This window comes from Cariama cristata, unplaced genomic scaffold (genome assembly GCF_000690535.1).
Source record: "Cariama cristata isolate BGI_N322 unplaced genomic scaffold, ASM69053v1 scaffold6460, whole genome shotgun sequence".
NCBI lineage: Eukaryota > Metazoa > Chordata > Aves > Cariamiformes > Cariamidae > Cariama > Cariama cristata.
Window position 1 is genome coordinate 1 of NW_009596270.1, and position 17,949 is coordinate 17,949.

The window sequence follows — 17,949 nt, forward strand, 5'->3', positions numbered from 1 at the left end:
AGTACTGCCTTCAGCTCTGGGGCCCTCAAACACCAAAAGGACATAGACCTGTTGGGGTGAGTCCAGAGGAGGGCCATGAAGATGATCCGAGGGCTGGAGCACCTCTCCTATGAAGACAGGCTGAGAGAGCTGGGGTTTTCAGCCTAGAGAAGAGAACGCTCCGGGGAGACCTTCTAGCAGTCTTCCAGCATTTAAAGGGGGCCTACAAGAAAGCTGGAGAGGGACTTTTTACAAGGGCATGGATTGATAGGACAAGGGGCAATGGCTTTAAAGTAGAAGAGGGAAGATTTAGATTTGATATCAGGAGGAAATTCTTCATTGTGAAGGTAGTGAGGCACTGGAACAGGTTGCCCAGAAAAGCTGTGGATGCCCCATCCGTGGAAGTGTTCAAGTCCAGGCTGGATGGGGCTTTGAGCAACCTGGTCTCCTGGAAGGTGTTCCTGCTTATGGCAAGGGGTTCAGAACTAGATGATCTTTAAGGTCCCTTCCGCCCATACCCTTCTATGATTCTGTGTTGTTTTTTTTTTCCAGGTGCGGTTCTTTGGGAAAATACTTCCTGTCTTCCTCCTTTGAAAAATTCATAGAAATTGATTAAAACTTTTATTTTTAGTAGTGCAGATTGCTGTAAGGGCTCCTTCAATGTTTCTCTAAATCTATGTAAGCCTCTCAGCAGTTCTGTGGGTGCTGTAGTAAAGAAACAAAAATGCAGACAGATTCCACAGCCATTTGAATAATCTCACTGTCTGTCAGTGAAACACACTCCTGTATCTTGCCTGTTGATGGTATCCTTAAGTACTGCATGTTGAATTTTGTTCTTTTAAACTGAAGTAAACTGCACCATGACATGGTTTAAGGTTACTTTGGGCTTATTTGAGGAAACTGCAGTATTCCAATAACTGGAATTTTTTCCAGAGTTTTGCGTTTTAAAAGAGGTGCTTAGATGAAATGGAAAGCTGAAAGTTTGTGATCAAAATTTCCATCACAACTGGTGCAATTACTGATCTATAGGAGTGCCCAAAACAATACTGCTGCTCACAAACTTCTTGAAAGATTGTTAGGTGAGGAAGTTAGAACTGCTTGTCAAACCAAAACTAAAATCATTATTGCATATCTATATCTGAATGAGGCATTTTGAACCTAGACTGGATTTGTCTTTTAGTAAGTAAAAGCAATAGACCTGAACGTTGAGCACGTAGATACTGAGAATGCAAAACATTTCAAGACAAGTACATTGCTTGCTTTTCATTTTGTTTTTATTCTTTAACGCACAGGTGCCTTGACCCAAGCCATTCGCAATTTTGCAAAAAGCCTTGAAGGTTGGCTTTCAAATGCCATGAACAATATTCCACAGAGGATGATACAAACCAAGGTAGACAAAACTGTTGCAGCATTATTCTTGCAATGGCAAACCAAGTGGGCAGTAGCATCTAAAAGCAGTAGCATTTTAACTTGAATGCTACATTTCATATTTAGCATCAAGCACCAAATAATGGGAGAAGAAATAACTTCATTTTGTCAAAAAATGATAAGGAAGACATTATTTGATCTGCTACATGGACATAATTCACATATGAGGACTCATTAATACAGAATATTAAAATGAAGTTAAAGACTCAATCTGTAGAATTAATCTACAGATAAAGAGTACAATATTTAAAAATAAATTAATTTCTTCATAGGTTGCCGCTGTAAGTGCCTTTGCCCAGACTCTGCGAAGATACACATCTCTTAATCACCTGGCTCAAGCAGCTCGTGCTGTGCTTCAAAATACTTCTCAAATCAACCAGATGCTCAATGATCTTAACCGTGTTGATTTTGCCAATGTTCAGGTAAAATGTAGCTTTAAATAACAGGCTTTTTTTTTAAAAAAAAGTGTTATTTCCTTCATGATTTTCAACTTTATTGTTAGCTGTCATTATTCTATCAAGAAAGTGAAGTGAGAACATTTTGCCAATTCATATATGCAGGGATTCAGTGCAAACGTGACAGCTTACACTTTAGGAAAGTAAGAGCTCCGAACCATTATCTGTTTCCATTTACTGTCTTGAAGTGCATATATTCTTCCAACTTCTATGCAAATGTAGTGCAAATACATTCTCAGAATCGGTACCATGAATGATGCCTTAGTAATAGCATAAATGATACCTTAGTAGCATAGCTTCTGAGTATCTCTAAAAGCTATTAAATGCACAGCATTGTTTTTAGTAGAGACTATTTCATTATTTCAAGGACAATACCATTAGTATACTTGATCTAAGTGCCTATGCTTAAATTTACAAGATCTCCTGAGTAATTGATTAAATTAGTACATATTAGAACTGGTTAGGTATAGAATGTAAGTTTATATTTTCACTCAGCTTAACTTCTCCACCTGTTTCTGCCACTCTGAGGAAAAGTGGTTTTTTCCTTTTGCCCAGCAAAGTGAAATGTTCCAGATTACTGGTAGTTCTATGTTTGTCTCTTTTCCTTGTGAACAAGTGTTTAACGTACTTGTTAATAATCTTAACAAAAGTCAGTCAAGAGTACTTGACCAAAGATACAGTGTATTAAGTATTGTAATATGTTAACATAGATACAGAGTGTGTGAATGAGGTGTTAAATTGGCACATGATATTTAGAGTTTAAGGACATGGCTTGCAGCTAGTGAGCCTTCAGTTTTGTCTCCCAGTTTCTGAATTGACCAGATAGCCTTATTTAAACTTGGTAACACTGACTAAATCACTTATTATTGTATGCAGAGTGTGTTCTCCATTTGTGTGCAGTTTGTGTTGTACTTTAAGTAATATATAATGTATTACTGCCTATAGTCAGCAAACAAAACAAACCTTGTTTACATACGAAGCTTTCTATTATATGACGATATAACAGAAATTGGCTTGAAGGTTAACTTCAGAAGAAGAAAAAGGAACCTTGCACTCGATTTCTTGCTACTTCTTTTATTACTTTAGCCCCCCATTTAACTATTCTTCCTGCTTGCCCTGCCTGTAGTCCTAGCAAAGACTGACAAGTCTCAAATATTTCAGCAGAAAAATGATGAATGAAGAAAGTAGAAACCTTTTTTTTTGAAAATGAATGTGGAAAACTACAACATACTTGTGTTGTTTCCATTGTTTGTTCTCATTTCTTTATTTGACATCTGATCTTACATGTTACGCTTTTCTCACCCATTTGCTTTCAACAAAATTGATGGACATAAAAATAAAAACTGCTTCTTAGTTTGTCTAGTAATTGAGGTTTGACCTTTTCATCCATTGAATTGCTTAATCTTTAAGAAAGAATTACATTCTGCGCTTTAGCTTATGTATTGTTGATTCAAGAGTTGCCATGTGCTGTAACAGGAGCAGGCTTCCTGGGTGTGCCAGTGTGATGACAACATGGTTCAGAGACTAGAAACAGATTTCAAGATGACTCTCCAACAGCAGAGCACTCTGGAGCAGTGGGCTGCCTGGCTTGATAATGTAATGATGCAAGCATTGAAACCATATGAAGGAAGACCCAGCTTTCCTAAAGCAGCACGGCAATTTCTGTTAAAATGGTCTTTCTACAGGTAATATTTAATAGACTTCTAAAACATTCTAACTATTTTATTATTTGCTGAATTGTTCACTGTAGTTAAGTTGACAGATATAATACCAAACAGTAGCTTGCTAAGTCATGAAAAACCTGTAGGGTTTTTTTTTCAGAATATTGTTGTTAGCCTTGAACTCCGGGCTACTTGCAAATTGGCAGGGACTTAAATGATTCTTGTTTATTGTTTTAAAGGCCATGTGCAAATGAATGCAGGTGGAATTTTTTCCTGAGTTAAAAACTTAATATGAATTTTTTGGTTTGAATAACTACACAATTATTAAGCCACTGGTTTTAGTATTTTTTTTATTAAAATATTGTGGTATCTATTAGATAAGGAAGACAAAACCTGTTTTTAATGTGTAAAAAGAACATTAAGACAAGCATTCCATGTTAGCTGCTTATTGAAACAGTTATCAGAGTAAACCTCATTCTTTGAAAATGACTGTAGCAACTACTTGCTGAAGATACTAGAATATGTCTATATAATATGTACACACAAGCCTATCTTTTTGTAATTTTAAGTTTCAAAGTTTTAAAATTGTGGTGATTTATAAAAACCTTTGTACTGGAAGATGGACACAACAGACACTATTTAAGCATTAGTTTGTTTAAAATTGTATAGTTTTCTTACCATTTTAGTTGTTTACGTTTTCAACCAAGTTTTCTTTCAAGTTATGTTTTACACATGCTCAAGTATTTGTAGTTATGCATATATCAAAACAAAGAAAAACTGAAAACAAAACAGCCTGGTTATTTCTTATGTAATGTGGTGTCCAACACTACCTTCAGAGAAAGGACAGAAGCAAATGATTGCCTTTCCTGGACATCTCTTTCCAGAGACAGCACAAATCAGACATTTGTGGGTAACGTTACTTTTGAGAATATTGGTTTTGAGGTGAAATGTCTACATGGATAACTGTTAAAATGACTATGACATATAATACATAAATATATATTTTTCTGTTTTTGAATAGCTCAATGGTGATTCGAGATTTAACCTTGCGCAGTGCTGCTAGCTTTGGCTCTTTTCATCTGATCCGCTTGCTTTACGATGAATACATGTTTTACTTAGTAGAACATCGTGTTGCTCAGGCAACAGGAGAGACACCTATTGCAGTTATGGGAGAGGTAAGATAATATGTAAGAGACTAGACTGATAGATTTAGTGATGAATTTGGGTATGTGTCTTTGCAAATTTTTTAAACATTTATGTGGAGCTGTAGGATGTTCTGCAATATAACAATAGATTAGGTTACAAATACATACAACAGTTTCAAACTTGTTTCATTGGTTGATTGTCAGAGTACTAAGATCACATCAAATTCTAACAACCAATTTTTTCCAAACGACCTTTCTCCTTTACAAATCTGCATACAGATTCATGTGAACAGTTTGAAAAATGTTGATCAACATACAAATTTTTCCAGTTTTGAGAACCGAATATTATATGTGAAAATAAAAAAAAGAACAGAGTAATAGGAAAGTGTTGCTCACATGGATCTGTTTACATGTATTTGCACACGTTTTGAATTCCCACAAAAATATTAACACACGCAGAGTACCCGCATTGACTTGAGGAGAATGGCTTACCTGTAGAATTTTGGCTTGTATGGTACTGTTCACATCCTTGTAATAAAACCAGCACAGACATATATAGAGGTTTGCAACACAGTTGATTTTCATACATGTGTTTCAAAGGTTATTGGTTTAAAAAACAGAACAAAAGTCTCAATTCATAACCAGTTTTTATACTCATCTATGGCATCTGCAAGGCAAAGTTTATCTCATTCCTCGTTTTTCCAGTAATTCATCTAACCTTTTATTTTGAGTGAGATGATGGTGAATGCATGAATTGTCATCAAAGATTAGACTTCAAAAGCGCAGGAAAATAGATATAATTGAAAATATGCTAAATAGTTAATGGGACAGATTTGTTACATTTTTACACTTGGGAGTCACTGTATCATATTCTATGTTACCGATAAATTGCAAGTCATTTTGAGAACTGATTTGGCATCAGGTATAATTCTTCCCTCAAGATCTATTGATAGGCTCATTTAATACTGTAAAGAGATTATATGCTTTCAAGAGAATTGGAAATCTCAGCATTATTTATCAAATTATATCATGTGGCATGACAAGTTTCAGAAAAAGTAAATAACAGTGTTTCTGCTTAGTGACCCACCAATAGTATATTTGCTTAATCTCTGCCTTATATTTGCACTACACAAGTATACAGTTACTACATTCTTGTCTTCTTAACAGACATTGTATATGTTAGACATAAATGTAGTGTAGGTCTTCTAAAATGTTTACGTAGACTGAAGATGGAGATATTATGAGGAAGTAAGTAACCCAAAACTTTTGGAGGTGTCACCTTCAGAACAGAAGTAGTAAATACTCATTAAATGCATGTCTTTATGTTTCCGTATGTGTTTAATGACTGTGTCTGAAATAAATGAGGAAGTCTAAGGCTATAATCTGACAACCACCATAAGACAGTGTAAACTGGTGTTGCAGCTGAGAAAAGCATTCTCATTTTTCTCCCTTTCTTCTCTCCCAGCTTTGGGATAGATATTGGCAAAATTCTTCTGAAAAAGACTGATATCATCATTTATGGTTAGAAGTGTATTTATCTAAATAATGTATGCCTTTCATTTGAGATTCATTGATGGCATTTTGCTCTGCCAATTCTTATTTCAGAGAAACTTAGAGTATTCGGGGAAGGAAAGGGAGGAAGGTTGTACATCTAGCTTGTGAGCAACTTTTTTGAAAAGTTTTTTTTTTTTTTATGTAAGTAAATCAGTTAGCAGGTTGTAAACCCTTTCTCAGTAGTGCCTTTCATATACCTTACAGGTAGATTTGCAACACTGTGACACACCTTCATTTTTGTTCCAGCACAATTAAACTTGTCTCTAGGAAATTTTAAAAAGAGCTTTTTCTTAAAATATTGGCAGTTCAGAATGGATATCCATCATAATTTATGGCTTCATACAACAAAGAAATAGCTCATTTCAAGCAACAAATACCCTGATGAAGTAATCTTGAAAAATTTTCTGCTTCCCCATTTTAATTTTTAGAGGGTTTACTTAGTGATAATTGTCTTAATAAGCACAACACTAGGATGGAATGGAAAATTAATTGCTGTACTATGGATGTGGCTGCAGCCAAGATCATGCTTTTGAATGCTAGCCTCAAATGAGCAGAGCACTGCTCCATCGCAGGTACTCTAAGTTCACATTTGCTTAAGACTGTGTCCAGGTTTTTTATTGTTTATTTTGCAGTTTGGTGATTTAAATGCTGTGTCCCCTGGAAATATGGATAAAGGTAAGCATTTTAATCTCTCCAGTGTATAATTCTCTCATATAGAGCTAATGTGTCTCTTTGAGCAAAATAAGTCTTTATGTTTTAAAAATACAGTAAAACAGACTTTAGAGCTGTATCATGCTTTAAAGTGCATGTATATGTTATACAGCTACATTAATATATTTTATGGATACAATAAGCTATGTCATATGCAGCTTATAATAATGACTAGAATATCGCAGATTTGTTTTAAAATAATATATTTTAAAAATGTTTATTACTGGCAGAAGAAATATTCCAATTTTTACACAGAATTTAGTTGTATCTCATAGGACAGGAGGGTAACAGCTGTAGGACGAAAGACACGAGTATGCTTACCTATGTTTATCTGTAGTAACTGTTTTGTTAAGTGAAGAAGGCAGAATTTCATGCAAGTAATTGTCAGATAACTTGTCAGTGAAGAGGCTAGAAAGAAATGAGTTCCTTATAATGTCTTCATGCCATATTTTGACATACATTCTTACACTGAGTAGTTGAGTGATTCGGGGTGACTTGACCCCAGATCATTCAACTACTTAGTATAAGAACATATGTCAAAATTTGGGGTCAAATCACCCCAAATCTCTTCACCTCAGTTTCACTATCTGTAACTAAGAGTAACAACTCTTTTGTTCATCATGTCTTAGAGTTGAGAGGCATTTTGCAATCTGAAGTTAACATTGTTAGAAATCAGTTTTGAGATTGCAGTTGTTTTCCACTTACTGTATCAACAGTGTGTAACTCAAGTGATCAAAGACGAGAGTCTGTTTACCTATTTGAGATAATCATTGACTTTTTCTATTAAAATTTTGAATTTTCAGTTTATGCTTTATCAGATTGCTATTCTTCCCTATATTTTGGTATTTCAACTATTATTTGCAAAATAAAGGCCCTTGTATTAGAATTGTTTCCTTTCGTGCTAGTTTCATGGTGGTTTGTTCATACAGATGAGGGCAGCGAAGTTGAGAGTGAAATAGATGAAGAGCTGGATGAAAATGGAGAGCCACAAGCCAAGAGGGAGAAAACAGAGCTCAACCAGGCATTCCAGGTGGGCTGCATGCAGCCAGTGCTTGAGACGGGAGTACAGCAGAACCTCCTGAACCCAATTCATAATGAGCACATTGTTGCAACTACTCAGACTATCAGACAATGCAGTGCTACTGGAAATACATATACTGCAGTTTGATATGAAACCTCCCACGCCCAATACACACCCCGTTACATTAGCCGTTTGGGTTTAATATGAAAAAACAATACAGAAAATAAGTTCGAAGGTTGACTGTTGTCAAATTTTTAGCCGTGCTGAACATTATTTTATTGGAGTTGTTAAATGGAATGGGTGTATGTATTTTGCCAGATCTGTTTCAAAAAAAAAAAGAAGAAAAAAAAAAAGATTTTTTTGTAAACAGTCAGTTTACATTGGCTGCTCAATATGAAGACTTTTCTTCATATCAAATGCAAGGAAGATTTTTGCAAAGCTTAATGTTAATGTTTTTGTCCTCTTATAATAATTTAAATTTTTTCATAGTTTTTAAAAAATACTTTAATGTTAATTATTAGTTATGATGATAATTTCATATAGATAGGTTTTTCATTAGATGCACTTCTGTGAAATATCAAAAGAACTATTTTCTTTGATTTACACTGGAGGCATACTTATTTGACAGCAGATGTATCGAATTTGTTATAAAAGGTGCTTTTCATTGGATAACGAGAAGACACTATTTTGATAAAATTATGAGCATTCAGGGGGAATTTTTGTAATAATGCTGGAGGGTTGGGAAGATCTCCTAGTTTGTTTCTGTGAGCAAGAAGCGAGTTTAAATGACAGAATTGTAACGGAATGTGGTAATGTGTACATCATAAATGAACCTAATTATCTGACCATCATGTGAACAATGCAAGCTTCCTTTAAAATCAACAATTCCAGATATTATTTGCATAACAGTTCCTCTGTTTTGAAGACTACTGATTCTATATGTGGGGCCACTGAACAGGTGCTTTTGGCTGTTGAGTGGTAATGTAGTTGTTAGAAACTGAAGCTAAAAAAAAAGTGACTTGACTATTATTATTAATTTAAGTGTACGTGCTACTTATGCTGAACTGGACATACAGGAAAACATTCCATTTGGATGACTTTCTTCTATTCCAGGTCTTTTCCTACTAGTGGTTCAATCTGCTGCTCTTAGAGAAGGTGATTTATAGAATGCAAGGAATGTAGCAACCTGCATCATTTTCCTTTCAAAAGTATTTCCTTGTTGTTAAAGTGGATTTAAATTTTTACAAAAATTAGATAAGGCAGTGTAACTGGCACACCTCACTTGTACTTATTCCCAATTGTGTAGAATTTGAATAGGTGGCTAGATGGACCATTGCCATTTAAGAATGTACATCAGGGATCATTGTACCTCGGCTATTACATGGTGCCTTAAACAGAACTGAAGCTAAGACTTAGTACTTTTTGTTATTCTTAACTCTTAAATTAATTCAACAAGGTGTGCCTGTCATTTTCAAATTCCCTAAGAAGTAAGGACAGGTTACATAGCCTTCAAAAGAATAAAAGGATTTTTTTATTATTAAATGATTTTAATATCCCTCTTAGAATGACAATAAACCTATTTTTTCTCATTTCTAGCTGAATTTCACTTTATTACAAATAAAATTTGCTTGGGAATTTGGAAAGCAAAACTAGCTTTAATACCAACTTCAAATGTCAAAATAGATTGACCATAGTCCCAAGCATGATTATATATTTTCTAAACCCTTGCCTACTTTTAATTTTAGAAACTAAAAAGAAATAAATGAGCAGGTACATAATGCAGTGCATGTTTTCAATTTCTATATTTTGTGGGATATCAGCCAGATATTACATTTTAATGGTTAAATAATGACAGTTTATAAAGACCATATTAACCAACATTAAACAACTCAAATTTTTCTTCTTAAACATTTCATTATGCAGACACATAAATTTGCTACACTAAAATAGTGGAATTAAATAAGCAAAAAAGCCAAAAAAGAGAAGGAGAGCACAAAAAGATCAACTTTACAGAAAAGACTCTGTAAGAAAATTAGGGATTCTTTTATTTTGGTTTATCTAGTGTGTCTGAAAATGACTTTAAAGTCATATATACCAAATGGGAGAAGAGCATGTAAAATGAACAGTGTATTTATAGCAAACAAGTTCCTAGGTTTTACATATGCTCCAAATACAGCTGCACATCAACTGAAATGTCCTAACACTATTGGTGTACAAAATTAAATTTTAATTCCTTTGCAGAATTGGGAGGTGAACCCATCCTGCTCATTCTATGTAGGCATAGTTCCTACTAATGTCAGTAGATGGCTTTTGCCTCAGTAAAAAGTGAAAGTGAGGTTTATATTCATTATTTCTAAACTCATAGATGCACTGAATCTCATTATAGATTTTGTTCTCACATATATTGCCCAGTGTGTCCTGATTTTTGCTTGGAAATCAGCACATCTGTACCCTTCACCAAAAATGCTAAAAGTAAGCTGTGATAAATATTTACTCCCCTTCATTGTGCATTATAAGATGTTTACAAGTAAAATAAAGTGAAATAATTCAACTTTTTTTTCATTTTCAGCTTTTTTTAATACTGTAGTAGTTGTTTCAATTTTTGTGTTGATGGACCTATAATGTTTTCTTATTATTGTCCTTTCTTGGTTTAATGTTGGGTTTGTTGTTGCTGAGAAAAAGAGTACAATTGTATTAGGTTAATCTAGATTGCTAAAAAAGGTGGGACCTGAGTATCTTTCTTTATTTAGCTCCCCACTCCACTCAGTTGTTCACTGTTCACAAAGTGCAAAACAAAACTGAACAAAAATCTGAATACAAAAATGGAATGTATTTCATAGCTTCTAAAAACAATGACTTATCAAAACAAATTGGAACTATTCCCAGTTCAGAAAACTGAATGGAGTCTGTATTCCTATGCTTGAATTCTAAAGATTTTACCAGAATTTTTTAGACCAATATTACTGTAAGCTGCGTTGTATACTTAGAGATTTGAGGGTCTTTTGTTTTGTTTTTACATTTACTGAAATGTTAATCAAACACTTAGATAAAACATTTTGCACACTCTTGCTATTTAATAGTTAGGGTTTAGTAATCGTGAAACTACAGAGATACGAATACCTCAGTCCATATTCTGTAATGTGTAGCATGCGGTTGCATTGCCACACCAGCTCTGAAGTCTATTGTTAGTGCTTTGGAGAGGTGTAGCATGTATCCACAGGGTAGACATTATGAGAGTTGTCATGGTTTATGTGTTTTATCTAATCTTGACATGGAATCCAAAATAATTATTTTAGAGGCATTTCCCCCATTAGCACAAATAGCACAGTGAACAGTGTGGGGGAATGGGTATTGTTGAACTACCTTTCCAAAACACAGGGCCCAATTTTCAAAAGTTTTATATTTATTAAATTTTTTGGTACATTTTCATCATTTTTAGAACTTTTTTTTTCTGTTTTCAATTATTATTTCTTTGTTTTGCTCTTGTACTGTAGCATGCTCTAAGCACTTTCTTTTAAAAAAGGTTCCATAAAAATTTGGAAAACAGATTTTAAATTATTTACCTATAAAATGATGATTTACAACACTACTGCCTTTAGTTCAAAAATAAGAAAACAGATAATGTTCTGTCATTCAGGAATGTATAGGTATCTATACAAATTTAAAGTGAAGTATTTTTAGATATCTAAAACACTTCTTTTGTTCACCTTGTTTTCCTTAGGACAAATGATCTGGTATCTTTGTCATTCTCACCAATTGACATCTGCACTGTTCAGAAAAAAATTTGTATTACAGCTGCATTGCAATCCAATTTAATTTAGAATTTTTTTACAAAATTAAAACAACCATTGATAGCCATAAAAGTGCTGAGGAAAAATTGATTTATTAGTAATATACAACAATAATTTCAGAGTTTAAAACATTCATTTGAGAGAGCAATATGAATTTCTGAAAATTGGGCCCATGTCTCTCCAACAGGACATCCTCTTTGTATATGGTTTAAAACAAATCATTAAGTGGAATTCTAGTATCTCTGCTAATTTGTTTGGGGATATAAGACAAACAAAGAATAAAAACTGGAATAGAAGCATAAACACACAGTGCTTAGTTCTAGTATTAGAAAATTAATTTGATATAATGCCTTGCATTAACCCTTTGAGCATTGTAAATAACATGATGGGAACAAAGCTTTTTAGATAATTTAATTAGTCCATTGAGCATATACTTTGAAATAGCTGATAGTGTTCTAGAATTTTTTTTAATTATGTCTAAAGTAAATACTTGCATACTATACAGGAATGGTTTTGTTATAGGAGGCTTAATAGGTGTAGGCAAAATATTCACTGCCATTGATGTGTACTGTCTAATAGAAAACAGTACTTCAACTCTCTTGTTTCCATAATTGCATAAATATATAAAGAAAATCAAACATGTTTCTACAGACATGAAGTTGTCTACTTTAAGATGCCTTTAGAAGATAACGGTTTAGAAAATATATTCAAACTATTTTGAAAATCTCCTGAGGTAGGTTAGTTTTTGAATACTCTGGTACTGTAAAAGAGAATCTTTAGAATTAAAAGAAGGCTTAGTGAAGAAGAATAAATTTTGAAGAATATTTGGTATGTTTGCATTGAAATTTTTGGCAGTGTTTTAGATAAGAACAAAAAGTGCACAATTATATTGATATTCCCTTTAAAACTCAGTCACTGCAATAATGACTAGCTAAAAGATGAAGGTATTTTATTCATCTTCATCTGCAGGGATACAGTTTGGATGGCCCTTATTGAATGTCAGAATTTTAAAAGCAACCTAGAATTGCACAAGCCTTTTGCCATTTCAAAAAGCCCCTTTGTTCTTACAAATACTGCTTACAAGAACAGAGGAACAAGTGTAGTAGCAAGTAGAGATTCTTTGAACTTACAGATAGAAATGCCACCTTACTAAGTGAGAGTACGAGATTTTTTTCTACTGCTTTCTTGCAATATCAATCAGTCAGCAAACACTAAGTGCAGCTGTACTTATTTAAGTCTAGCTGAGGGCAAAAAAGGGGTCTCATTTTAAGTTATTAAATGGAATTATGTCAGTAGTATAGTGCAAGTAAGTTGTAAACATTTTTAGTCAGTTGATGCTAAAAACTGCATAATTAACATAAATGCAATACTCAAAGGGTTTTAATTTAACAACTTTTTTTATTCATAATTTACTGTAAATGCTTCTGAGTTTGCATGCCTTGATCATTGCTGCTAGTGATTTTATGTGCCAGTAGACCTGAGTTTAATTTACCAGTTTAACTAAGAAATAGTAAAAGCCACTTACAAAGTAACTGCCTAGTGTTTGTTTCAAGTAAAATATGCCTTAGTTTGAAAATTATCATTTTAACTCTTGTTTTATTCTGATTTATTTTTTGTTTCCTGTTGAAAAAATAAATGAGCATCTTGGGATTGGAAGCCCTGAGTAGCAAAATATTTGGTAAGAATTGTTTTTGTAGATTGCTCATTAAGGCCGAAATTCATCGTAGAAAAGAAGGCCCAGAACAAACCTATGAGCATCAAGTGAGCCTCACTTAAATCTAAATCAGAAAAATGTTCTTTGTATGTTCTTAAGCACTTTCTTGATTATGGTGCAAATATCTTACAAGAGTTTTCAGTTCTGGCTGAATTTTACTCTGAAATAATAAATGTCTTTGTAAAAGGAATTTAGACTTCGGAGGAGCAACCCCGCATGGATTGGTATTTACCAGCAACTCAGTTCAGTTCTTTTTGACTCACTGATATCAGCAAGAGCTTTTTACACAAAGAATATATAAAAGGGCTCCCCAAATAAAGTTTCCTTCAATACAATATTAAAGCCTTGTATTTAAACGTTAAATATCCATCTTAAAGTAACCCAATTAAGCAATTTAAAATATACTAGGAAAATATCACTTTGTACCAAAGCACGTTGCCCATCTCCACTCATCTTCACTGAAAATTTGGATTTACAGTTAATAACCAATGAGGCTGTTAAAGAAACTTTGAGTGCCTTTCAAAAACTTGGAAAATTGTGCCTGAGGTGGTAAACTTTAATTAGGTTAATTCTAGAGCTACCAATCAGTAATTTTATCATCGCTCAGGGCTTTCTTACCTTCTAGGAAACTTCATTTGTTGCATTTATTTTATACTGTTTTTTTTTTAAGTGCCATCATTTAAATTTCACTTAGTAAGTGGCAGATTACATTATTCAGTCCCACAGCACAGGAACATCGTAACACTAGGACATACTCAAAACTTTTATTTTCCAGTTGACTGAATATATTATGTAAATGAGGTAAGCAACTTTTTGTAGATTGTATGTGTGAGAAAATGTAATGTTCTTTTCCAGTTTTTGGACTACAGTTGAATATACTTTTTAATTATTTAAAGAAAACATCTTTACAGAATAACGTGATGGTTTTTTTGTATAATGTATTTGATTTTGTAAATACGTATTTCCTGATGTGATTTTTGTGAGAAATGCTAAATCTTTTAGTATATCATGTCCTCTCAAAACTGGCAGGAGCTAAATAATAGTTTGTGGGCAATTTGTATTGTGTACTGTACAATAACTGGGGAACTTTTATAATTATAAAAATATATATTAACTTTTAGTGTGTTGTTTAAAAAATGACTGGAACATACTAAAGACAGTAGGATTTTTCTGAATATTTCAGACTTGAACTCAGGCTAGCTTTCTTGTGTTTTTCAAACAAAATTGTGTCTTGTCTTTTAAAATCAATAAATTTGTTTTCTTGTTACAAACATATCTGAATTGCTTCAGTTTTTATGTAGCAAGATATTTTGGATTGTGGTACTATTGATTTTGAGAGAAAAATTATTTCAACTTATGCCTTTTAAATAAGACTGCAATTTTTCATTTAGCAGCAAGAGAACTAAGTAACAAGTGTGTCTCAAACTGCAAAAGAAACAGTAAATACAGATAGTAATATACTTACTAATTTCAATATTAACAATAATTTCCCATTACAGATTTAGCTAGTTAACAGCTGTCAGTGAGGGGGCATGCAGACTTTGGTCTCCAGGAATTAGTCTTGTCAATTCATTTTCAGCACAACCTGCTTCAGCAAGTTTTGCTCCAAATATTCTGCAGTATGCTAATGATGCTAATGCATTTGATGTTTTGGCAATTTCACAAAACATAGACAAAGGCCTAATCTTATCAAGTCATATATCTTACGGGTCTGTACTACATGTTGCAGGCACTGTTTCATACAAAGAAGTGCAGACTGTTATTTTAACTGGGCAGGACTCACCAAGTAATAGATGCTCGAACATCAAAATGACTATTGGATACCAACATTAAAACAGGTAGTTCACAAAAACTGTGGTAAAGATTGAAAAGCTGCATCCTAAAGCTTTTTTTTCTCAAGAAGTTCAGCTCAAGTTATGGTCCAGTCATGGCCTATCTTTTAATTTCAAATAAAGACCAAAAGCTTAGCAGAGCACAATGCTGGTTCCTGCAATTCATCCCACCAAACAAGACTATAAATTTTCTACTACCAGTGACCAGCCACACCTATGTATGCAGAATACTCCTAATTGGTTTGCTAATCAAGATTAAGAGTTCATTTCCTAGCTAGTGCCTTGCTGAGACTAAATAGATCATGCTCCAGCACACATGCACAAGAAAACAATCTGTAGAGGGACATCTCCCTGTAGAGGAATCTCACATCAAATAACAGTTGATATAGCCAACAGGCTACATTACTGAGTTCTTTTCCATTGACAGTGTTATTAGGAAGACCCTGCAGAATTCAACCTGTGCTGCTGTCATTAAAGTGGTTTAATGAGTTAACCAGTGTAAGTTTAGTTCAGCATCCCAAAGTACTACGATCCAGACCTCAAAGCATGAAGCATAGCTGAAATGTAGGAGAAACTAGGAGATACTGGGTACTGTAAGAAAACATGAGTGTAAGAAGGGTAATAGGTGAAGCTTATTTTTATTACTTCTGTAAGGTCATTTTCTGCACAACAATAATATCAAATAAGATACGTTTTATATCAAGTTATTACAAGAGTACTTAATTTGACTTATCTAAAGTGTTCAGTTATGTAAAATGTCATATATCCTGCCGCAATCCAGTGTACATCAGTTGTTTAGTTCCATATGAAGGTCTATGCCAAAAGCCACGTGAAATATAAGCCAGTTATTTTTCCACAAAGGCATCTGACAAAGGCAAAGAAGAAATCTTGATCTATTTTTGCACTGTTAACAGTGTGCTAGTAGAGAGAGTTTATATTCTGACTTGATTCTGCTGATCTCATTCCAAATGTTGCTGAATCCCATTGTATATGTTCTTCCCCAATACCTGAATTAACCTAACCAGTAGGACTTTTCTGTTCAAAAAACAAAACAACTCCTCCTCGACCACAACATGCTGGTGATGACAGTATATTCTAAGCAATTTTATAAACAGAACTATTCTAGTAAGAATCGCTCTGCATATAGACATTTTCCACTGGCACACTGTGCACAAAATCTGCTGCTGCTTTCATTATCAGAGTTTACAGCAGACATAGTAGGTCTGTACTTAGTAACTAGTAGTTAATGAATCAGACATACTTTCGGAGATCTACCTGGAAGTGGTATAAAGAAATTGCTGCCTCAAGCTGTTCTGTCTTTGCAGCTGTATGTTACTTTCCCCCTACAGTGGAGCCACACTAATAGAGGGTGTCCTGGCACAGTTCTGGTTTAGCCACCTTTGCTCAAACTGCTGCTAAGAGAATTGTGTAGCTGCAACACAGGCATTGAATTTACTGGCCTGTGTGACTAACAAGGTGACTTTTGCTCAGAATGGGAGCAATCACTTTATCCTTATTTCCCTGGTTTTCAGCAGTTTCTGATGCCTAAGGAAAGTTTAGACCCCCAGTCCTCCAGTTTCACCCAAGAAAAACAGCCAAAATCAAGAGGTGCAGTAAGTAACATAGCAAGGACATGGGACAGCCCTAGCCTGGAAAGCCCACTTTCACCAAGAAAGGGAGGGTTGGAGCTAAAGTAGCATGGCATGCTCCCCAGGCTCTTGATGGATCCTTTCACTGGCTTCAGGGTCACAGAAGAAAGTCTTCTATCTGGGATCCACCAATGATAACAGCATGGTATCAAAGTCGTTTCAGGTTGATAGCATGACATAGCAAGTAGGAAAGCTGTCACTTTGATATTTCTCAACAGCTGGAATAATGCTCCCGCCAAACTCATGGATCTCGTCTCTGCATGAAAGAGATTTCCCCACAAGCTGCTTGTTTTAGAGCTCAGACAGAGCTGCCTGGTGCTTCCTCTCACGTTTGTTAGGTGCAGCTCTCTCCCTGCTATGGCATCAAGACAGACTTCTCTGAAAGGACTTTGAGAGTCTGTGAGTACTACAGTCACAGATGTGACACAGAATAGCTTTTGCAACCGTACTTATCCTCAGAGCTTTCAAAGGTGTGTTTTTTCCACAAGAGGGAAACACTGAATAGTTCTGAAGTTACTTTGGTTGTATATGTGAAATACAAAAACATTTTATCCGTAAATATGGTTAAATCACTGCATAAAAGATACTGTTCCCTTCCTGTGGACTTCTGGTATAGGGTCCATTTTGTGTGTCTTTAGAAAGCATGATCCTTCTATCTGTACACTTTACCTCCATCCAATTATTTTGGCAAATCCAAATCAAATTTATGCTTCTACTACACCAAATGCATTACAGGTAGACAAGAAAATGTCTTGCTGTAGGATGTTTCTGCTGACAAAATTGCCAAAATATCTAACAATATCTATGCTGAATAATGTACCACAGTTAAGCTTTTTTAGCCTTCTCTTATTAAAAGGAAATTAATTGATTTAAAATTCCTGAAAGTTTGGGTGGACTTTTTTTTTTTAAAAAATAAAAAAGTGGTCAAGTAGCTAATCCATTATTGACAAATCTTATTGCAATGTCTGGACAAACAAACTTTTCTCATATAACACCACCAGATCCTGTA

At 34.3% G+C, this 17,949-nt stretch overlaps 1 protein-coding gene across 1 annotated transcript; it reads left to right on the plus strand.

Moving 5' to 3' along the window:
* Positions 1-1,277: 1,277 nt before the first annotated feature.
* LOC104165527 (transcription factor RFX3) lies at positions 1,278-8,158 on the plus strand. Its single transcript, XM_009705181.1, has 6 exons — positions 1,278-1,369; positions 1,680-1,829; positions 3,339-3,547; positions 4,545-4,698; positions 6,855-6,897; positions 7,863-8,158. Exons 1-6 carry the CDS (start codon positions 1,334-1,336, stop codon positions 8,099-8,101), a joined length of 831 nt encoding a protein of 276 aa, XP_009703483.1. The 5' UTR covers positions 1,278-1,333; the 3' UTR covers positions 8,102-8,158.
* Positions 8,159-17,949: the final 9,791 nt, after the last annotated feature.

Excerpts from the sequence above, each read along its gene's own strand:
- LOC104165527 (XM_009705181.1), top strand. The coding sequence starts at position 1,334 with ATGAACAATATTCCACAGAGGATGATACAAACCAAG. Across the intron at positions 3,548-4,544 it reads TTAAAATGGTCTTTCTACAG|CTCAATGGTGATTCGAGATT; the intron begins GTAATATTTAAT and ends GTTTTTGAATAG. Across the intron at positions 6,898-7,862 it reads CCCTGGAAATATGGATAAAG|ATGAGGGCAGCGAAGTTGAG; the intron begins GTAAGCATTTTA and ends TTGTTCATACAG.